Raw genomic sequence first — 9,342 nt, 5'->3', positions numbered from 1 at the left:
GTTACTACTTTCGAGCTCTGAATACCTTTGTCAAGCGTCAGTAATCCGGCGTTACGCGTCGTCAAACTTCTGTACAAGTCTTTAAGACTCTTAGATACACTCTGAAACGGAGTTTACCAGCCGCTAGTCTAGCGACTGTAATAATAATACAATTTAAACGTTGAATATAAAATAAAGTGTTATATACTACTATATTCGACTCTACAATTATTACTACGTTCCGGCTACCTATTAATCCAACATCAGCCTACATTATTTTAATTAAGAAGAACATATATAAATATTCAATCTCGAGGGATCGTCGCAGGAGGAATCCAACCCAACGACGTATATTCCTAAGTAAGTTAACGCCTTATACGGACAAGTTGTCAGTCTTCTGATCCCCGGTAGACCCGGTGAATGCAGGGTGACCGAAAAAGAAATAAAATATCTAAAAGGCGTACATATCTTATTCAATTAATTGAGTAAATTCTAATTTACTATTATCATAAAATTTCGTATAGTCACGATCAGAAAATAGCTTTGTATTAATAATTTAGATTTAATTTTTTTTTATCAACTTCGAATATCGAGACGTGACATATTGAAAATTTGGTGGCAGCGGTGGGATCGCAGAAGCTAACTTGTCATTTTTTTTGTGTTAATAATCATATTTTATTTCAGAAAGTGAATTGTGCGCGATATAACGTTCGATTTGAGTCTCGGTTAATACCATTCAGATCTTCTTGAATTATTTCGCGAGTTACAGTGCCGTTATAATTTTATTCGATTATTATGCACCGCGTTATTTAGATTTTGCCAATTCATTTAATTTACACGTCATATTCGTGTTAGATTTTATTTCCATTAACGCTGTTAGAATTTTGTGATTATTCTCGACTGCGTGTGCTTCGATTGCAATATTAAGACAGCATAACGACATTCTGACGTTGTGATTTAGAGCGAATATATTTTGCTCATCACTACGAAGGAATTATTGAGCAATACCTGGTTCTGTGACAGTGTCCTGGTAGCTGGTATATACGCCGCTCGTCACTCGTAACAGGAGCGTTCTCTTCGGTGAGGCAGGATTCCGCACGCTGAGAACGCGAATGTAACACAGACATCAGTGTTTAAATATTTTTATAAAGCCAATAAGACACGCCACGCAGTAGAGAAGTGATTGATTTTAGTAAAAGTGGAAGTTGACTCTTCGAAGTGCCGCAAACTCGGAACGACGGCTCTGGGCGGATAAGCCGCTCGTCGTTGCTTTAAGCTTTTTGTGTACATACGATAAACGGAGAGTGGTGAGGCAGGATTCCGCACACTCTTTCTTGTTCCTTCTCTGTGGTGAGGCAGGATTCCGCACACTGAGATTGGAATAGGATGACGGATATCGTTATGTGGGTAAAATAAGAGCCTCTGAGAGTCGCTACACGAAACTAAAGTTGAATCCTTAAGACATGCCAAAAACGCGTCGCGCAGGAAAGAAATACCAGCTCCGACGCCTACTAAGAGCGCAATTTAGAGAAGCAGCGAATCGTCCCGACGAGTTAAATATTACAGACAATTCGAATGCCCCATGTCGCGAACGGCTAACTGAGGAAAAAACCTTTGTTTACAAATTAATTCCGATCACGGTCGAACAGTCTCCGTTGCCATATCCAGAAATTCCGGAGAACGACCCGCGTCGTGAATTTTACGAAAAGACTCAAATTCAAAGCGTTAGCGCCAGCAGCAAATAAAGAAACATTTATACCATTGTTGTTTTCATATTATACTATTTTTGTGTGTTTTATTATACCCTACCCTATAATCGCATTGTCTTATTTTCAGAACATTCTTATATTTTATCGCATAACTTATATATATTTCTATCTTGTTTTATTTTATTATATGCAATTATACAATTGCTTTTGATATATTATTACTAAAACTATTACAATCTTTTTATTATTATCTTTTTATATATTGCTTAATCTTGTATACTACAATATTCTTATTTTCTATTATTACTAAATTATACCATATTTTATAGGGTTGGAGGATTAAGCCTATTTCATACGTATATTATTTAATCCTCAAACCACCCTGTGTACTAACCTATATTCTTACAGGATTAAGGAACCATAGCATTTATATGCTATTCAAACGTATGTATTATAACAAAGTTCATATTATTAAATATTATCTTCACAATTGTTATTCAAAGAACAACATAAATTAATAAACGTTTTAAAATTACTAACGTTTTCGGAAATACACGCGAAATAAGAGACCGTCTCCGATTTTAATGAAATTCTGGCACTAGGCGTTTCGGAAGAAGATAAGATTTTGGCCGCCATCTTGTTTTTTCATATACGTGAGATTTTTGGATCGAAATTGCTCTAGATAAATTTTAAACGCTCAAAATAAGGTCCATGTAAAATTTCAGATAAATCCGAGCGATCAAAAAATCCGCCATTTTGTTTTTAACGCTTAACCGTAGAGGGTCAACAGTGAGCTCCTTCGACGCAGGGAACCCCACTGACCATTAGTGCAGAATTTCAGTCCGATTGGAAAAAGCATACGCGCTCTAAAACAAAAAGAAAAATAAAATTTTCCGCCATCTTGTTTCTAACGCGCCATCGGAGAGAGACGCGGTTGATTTCGTTTTACTCAGCTAAAAGAGGGGAATATATGAGATAATTTTCATCCCTCTAATTTCAAAATTTAACTCAAAATAAAATTTATAAACTTTCATTTTTGGACATAGAATTTTGAAATTTCATATATACAAAATAGAGACTTCCGTGTACGTCCCCGCTGAATTATAAAAGGATTGCCCCATTTTACATCGCTATAGTTGCTTCGTCAACTAACAAAATATAATTCCCCGAGTTATGGCCCAATTTACAAGATCGCACGGTACAGTAAGCGTCGACCCAGAAATCGAGAAGAAACAAAAATACATAGAAGACCGTGAAAAATCATCGAGTTCCAAAATGTCGCTTAAGGAGCGAGAAGAAACAACCAAACGCCCCAATGAATCAATCGACGCAAATTCATTATTCAACGTCCTTTCGCAAATACAATCAGAATTATCACAGTTACGAAAATTACCTGAGCAAGTTAATAACTTAGAACAAAGGGTGAGTGAAGCATCCCGCGCCGCGTCCGCGTACGACGAATGCGCCGATAATTTAGTACCCGAAGACGTACCACCCGTGACAATGCCAGCTTTGAAAATAAAAGACGTAGTTGCAAACATTCCCCCGTTTAACGGTTATAGAATTTCTATTTTCCAATTCGCTCGAGCATGTGAACGAGCACGAGATTTATTATCCCCAGTACAAGAACCGCAATTAGTGCAGTTCATTATGAACAAAATTGAAGGCGACGCGTATCAAGTAGTTGAGGGAAATATATATATGCGCGTCGTAGATCTTCTGGATAAATTAAAAACTATTTTTGCCCCAAATAAATCAGTTGCACAATATCGCGGAGAATTGGCCAACGCGTATAAATTACCCAATGAAACAATTCTGAAATACGCCGGGAGGATCAAAGATTTAAGAACCGCAATATTGGATGGGAACAGACGTCAAGGGAAGAACCATCGCGGGTTCCATAACGAAGTCGAGGAGGAAGTCCTCGAAGCATTTATTAATGGCTTACCTTCCAACGTTATCACCCGCATGGAATATAGAAATATTGCTACATTAGATGAGGCCATAGAATGGGCCGTCAAAATTTCGAAGAATTTAGAAGTTGAAAAGCAACGCGAACGGCAGAATTTGCCACGACAATTCCCCGTAACGCGTTCGGATTTAAGTAACCAAAGACCTCCGGAAGTAGAGCAACCTAGGTCAATATTAAAAAATCCTAACAATAATTTCGTTCCGCGACCATGGATCCGCCCTTTAATACCCGGTCAACCAGGCCCAAATGCACCTAATGTGTGCAACTATTGCAAACGCCCAGGGCATAAAGTAGCGGAATGCCGAAAATTAGCATACCGAAACGTAGTTCAACCGTCGGGAAACGCGGAGGGCCGTCCGTCGGTAAGCGCGACCAGGGAACCGGCCCAAGCAACCGCGCACCCCATTACGACGCTAGAGGATCCAACAACCAGCAAAACCTGAAGAATATAAGAAACAAAAATCAGGATCCAGTTTACGTCGAAAAATTGCCAATAAAACAAAATGACCCAGCGCCGGTCATTGAACCAATAAATGAAATTAAAGAAGAGGCAATTATCGGAATCACGAATTTAGAGACAAAAACCTGTCAACCTAGAGTCGCCATCACTTGCACAAATTTCAAGGGATATTGCTTTTTTATGGTAGACTCAGGGTCTTCCGTAAATCTTGTAAAAATAGGAATCTTAAAAAACACTTCAATAAATACACGAGATAGGCTGAAATTAAAAGGAATTTCGAGTAAACCAATTACAACATTGGGATCAGCCACTTTCAAAATTATGGGAAAAAGTGCCAAATTCTACATCGTTAAAGACGATTTTGGGATACCCGCCGACGGCATAATAGGCGCAAATTTCCTAAAGAGTAATAATGCCGTCGTCGACTATCAACATGAATGTTTAGCGTTTGGAAACATTCAGGTACCATTCTACAAGAGTAAAGACATCGTGGTACCTTCACGCTCTATTGTTGATGTCACATTCAACATTACGAATCCGGAAAAGGAGGAAGGCTATATTCCACGGAATGAGCCAGTTAAAGGGTTATTCCTAGGTGAAGCGCTCGTCAAGAACTCCCGAGGGAAAGGCCATATTAAGGCTTACAACTTGACAGAGTACAATTACACCATTGAGGTATACCCGATGCCTCTTGAGGATTATTTCGTACCAAGTGACTTCAAGGAGCACCTTAGATTAAATTCTAATTCCATGAGCAATGAAGAGCTCGCCAATAATGGGAAATCTTCATCTACTAAATCCATGAGCAATGAAGAGCTCGCCAACAATGGGAAATCTTCATCTTCTAAATCCAGGAGCCAAAAGGAGCTCTCCGAAAACGGGAAATCCTCAGATCTTAATACTCTTCCGGTGCCGCAACACCAGGAAGATGCTTCTACACAAGATGCAACGCCTGCATCTTCGTGCCTCAAGGATCCTATTAGCACGCCTTTAGACCTTGAGGGTTCTATTTTCAGTGACACGCTTCCAGTGTCTACAAGCCTCAAGAATTCTGCCGACTCACGTACAGGGTCGACGGATCTAGAGGACCTTCTAAATCCGAGCGATACGTTCGCTATATCCCCAGACTCGAGGGTCTGTCCCGAAATTTTGAGTACATCTAACCGCGTACAACAACTTCAAGCTCTTATAAACATCGAACATTTGAACGACGAAGAAGCAGATCATGTAAGAGACATACTTGAAGAATACGTAGATTGTTTTCATCTACCCGGTGAAAGTCTTGGATGTACAACTTCTGTTAAGCATACCATTCCAACCACGGACAACTTGCCTATCCATGTGAAACAATATAGGTATCCACCGGTCCATAAAGAAGAAATCGATAAACAAGTAGCGAAATTGCTAAAAGATGAAATAATTGTGCCATCAGCATCTCCTTATAATGCCCCTTTATGGATTGTTCCGAAGAAGTCCGCGCCAGACGGACAAAGGAAATGGAGGATGGTCATCGATTTCAGGAAATTAAACGAGAAGACAGTTGGAGACGCGTATCCATTGCCTAATATCGCAGAGATATTAGACCAATTGGGCAGCGCTAAATATTTTTCTATTTTCGATCTCGCCCAAGGATTTCATCAAATACCTATGGCTGCTGAAGATCAAGGAAAGACAGCGTTTTCTACACCCTATGGCCACTACGAATATCAAAGGATGCCATTTGGATTAAGGAATGCACCAGCGACGTTCCAACGTTTGATGGACAATGTATTGACGGGCCTGCAAGGAAACGAACTCTTTGTTTACCTGGATGACATTGTCGTGTATGCAAGATCTTTAGAGGAACACAAGATAAAAATTAAAGAATTGATGCGCCGGTTAGAAAGGGCAAATTTACAGTTGCAACCGGACAAATGTCAGTTCCTGAGGCACGAAGTGGCTTATTTAGGTCACGTAATTGGAAACGACGGAGTAAGACCGGACCCAAATAAGATTAGTGCCGTAAAACATTTCCCAACCCCAAAGAATCATAAAAATATAAAACAATTTTTAGGACTAGTAGGGTATTATCGCCGATTCATTAGAGACTTTTCAAAAATTGCAAAACCATTGACAGATTTATTAAAGAAAGATAAACCTTTTATATGGACATCTTTACAAGAGGAAACTTTTAAAAAGCTAATAAACGAATTACTAAAAGAACCCGTTTTACAATATCCAGATTTTACGAAACCATTTTTATTAACTACTGACGCCAGCGGATACGCTATAGGAGGTGTATTAAGTCAAGAACAGGCAGGGAAGGACTTACCTATCTCATATATTCCTAAAACATTGAATGAGGCAGAAGGGAGATATTCCACCATAGAGAAGGAGTGCTTAGCCGTAGTCTACTGCACCACATACTTTAGGCACTACCTGTACGGTAGGAAATTCACAATCCTCACGGACCACAAGCCTTTAGTTTGGCTGCATTCAGTTAAGGATCCCAGCTCCCGATTGTGGAAATGGAGGCATACAGAGCGATACTATTCTCGCTGACCATCGCAACTATACTCTATGGCACCCAATCTATTATCGCATACGACTGCGGAGGAACATACTTAAATGTAACAACCGTGTCATTGCTACGATCTGGCGAATGCGACCTGAATATAGAGACGCCAGCGACAACCAATACGTACATGCAACTGTTACAACTATCCAACTACGCGCAGACACAAGTTATACAGTGTAAAATAGAGATTATGCGTACCATATATCATTGCGGCATGCACTCGCATATTTCGGCAGTTCAGAACGGCTATGCGAGTTACCTCCAAGAAACATCCCGAAATAAGTGTATGCAAATTCATAGAGAAGGTCTTTTGAGAATAGGAACCGCGGAAATAATAGATGAACTAAAGTCAAACCATACTTATTATAGAAGCGTTACTTTAGCCGGAAAGGTAAACGTCGACGGTACATGTAAAGGCATTCAGTATTCAGATTATTATGGAACATGGGACGATGTAATTGTACAAGCTACTGTAAAAATATCTCTAAAAGACTCGTACGTACCCATAAAACTAAGCACGGGAAAAATAATTTTAAAATCCGGAACCGTCTGCGATTTAGGAGACGAAACATGTATAGATTCTGACGACGGATATTCTTTTTGGGAGAGTCTCCCCACCACCGCGTGTGGTTTTGAAAATTACGATATACTGTACGAGGGAAACGCTGTTAAATTTCAAGGATTTCAAGATTCGCACAATACTACCATATTCTCCTTAGAGACACGAGACACCACCTTTGCCCTCACACTTACCCGCAGACACACCATCTGTGGATATACACTATACGGGACTGAACATCCTAAATTATTCATTTTTGAGACACAAAAGGGAAACGTCTTTAAAACAAAATCAAAAACCGATATTACAAACCTTGACATGTTTACATATGCAAACTCAAAATTCGTTTACGTTGAAAAATACGTAAGAAGCCAAGTAACAGCATTATATCAAGACGTAATTTTACAGAAATGTGAGCTAGAGAAACAAGTGATACAGAACACACTGTCGCTTGCCTCTATTCTACCAGACGAATTTGCATATCGGCTTATGAAATCACCGGGTTACATGGCAGTAACTGCAGGAGAAGTAATTCATGTCATAAAATGCATACCTATAGACGTTATACTTAGAAAAACAAATACCTGTCACACAGAATTACCGGTCACGTTCCGGAACGCTTCATTATACATGACACCTAAATCACGAATATTAACAAGACAAAACACACTTAGAGACTGTAACCCCTTATTACCTATCCTCTACAATATAGACGAAACATGGATACAGTTCAATCCCACACCTTCCATAGCGAATTCCCCACATCTCCTTAAACCCCTGACAAAATTAACATGGAAGTATTTGGCGCCGAAATCCTTGGCAACGAGCGGTATTTACACTCAAGACGATTTAGATAATCTAAGAGATCACATTATGTTCCCAGCAGAAAAGAGCGCTGTGTTACACACTATTGCTAGAGGCTTCACTGGCCAAACGATACCGTCGGATACCATCTCATTGCGAAATTTATTAGACGAAGATTCCTTAAACAAAATTTATAATAATACTTTAACAAAAATATGGGACGGTTTTACTACATTCGGCGCAGCGACCGCCGGTGTATTCGGAATATTTATCATTATAAGAATAATAAAAATTGTATTCGACACGTTAATACACGGCTATGCGCTACACGCAGCTTATGGCTGTAGCTTACACTTACTCGGAGCCATTTGGAGCTCTTTCACACACTTGTTATTGTATTTGGCGAACAGACCACGACCGCAACCGGAAGTGATCCCTGAAAATCCACCGGAACACACAGATACAAACACAGTACCCAATGCGCCAGCCGAAAATACAGAACCACCCACTATACCTATTGTATATACATTCAGGGACCTACGTGCCAGATTGGACGAATAAATTTCGTCATAACTCGTTACTCCGAAATTTAAACTAAGGGGGGTGGTGTGACGTCTTTGCCGCACGTCAAATTTTATTTAAATAATATATTTATTGTTAACTCACCCATAGGAGGTGAAAGAAGTAAAAATCCGGAGAAAGTTATTCGTCCAAGACAAAGTTCTAACTTATAAATAGTATTCATAGTTAAGAGTCACCCCGTATATAGCCAACGCTCGAACGCGCCAGCGGGTGACGCAAAAATAACTACCATATGAATAAACTATAGAAATAACTAAAACCTTATATTTGCATTGTACAATCAAACAGACGATTCAAACGCTTTAAAAATTGTAATAAATATTATATATATATATATGAAAGATCTTTTAATAAGGCATTAAATTCAATTGAGAAATATAAGCGAAAAAGAATGAAACAGTTAAATGCAAATGTAACGCTTTAATATAATAATTTTAAGCACACAAACATATATATATTCGTTCTAACTTTATATTCACATAGCTTTAAAAACTTTATATTCGCATACACATATTCCACGTAGCATAAGACTTTATTATTAACCGTATAGGTAGCAATAAGGAATTAGGCATATAAGAATATTCATTATAAAATATTTTATTCACTACAGTATTATAAGAGTTTTATAAGAGCCTTATACTGTACATGGTATGCGGACTGGCCGTCGATCGATATTCTTATCCGCCCGCTCGATAAGATTAGGCCGGACAAATAAGTTGG

General features: G+C 38.9%; 1 protein-coding gene across 1 annotated transcript; it reads left to right on the top strand.

Moving 5' to 3' along the window:
• Positions 1-6,804: 6,804 nt before the first annotated feature.
• Positions 6,805-8,601, top strand: LOC138942199 (uncharacterized). The gene has a single exon (XM_070312243.1). It carries the CDS (start codon positions 6,805-6,807, stop codon positions 8,599-8,601), a length of 1,797 nt encoding a protein of 598 aa, XP_070168344.1.
• The last annotated feature ends 741 nt before the right edge of the window (positions 8,602-9,342 follow it).

This window comes from Polyergus mexicanus, unplaced genomic scaffold (assembly GCF_030449975.1).
Source record: "Polyergus mexicanus isolate NDT 795.1 unplaced genomic scaffold, iyPolMexi1.0 SCAF_21, whole genome shotgun sequence".
NCBI lineage: Eukaryota > Metazoa > Arthropoda > Insecta > Hymenoptera > Formicidae > Polyergus > Polyergus mexicanus.
The sequence above is the reverse complement of the archived record's forward strand: the minus strand, read 5'-3'. Positions and strand labels throughout refer to the sequence as shown.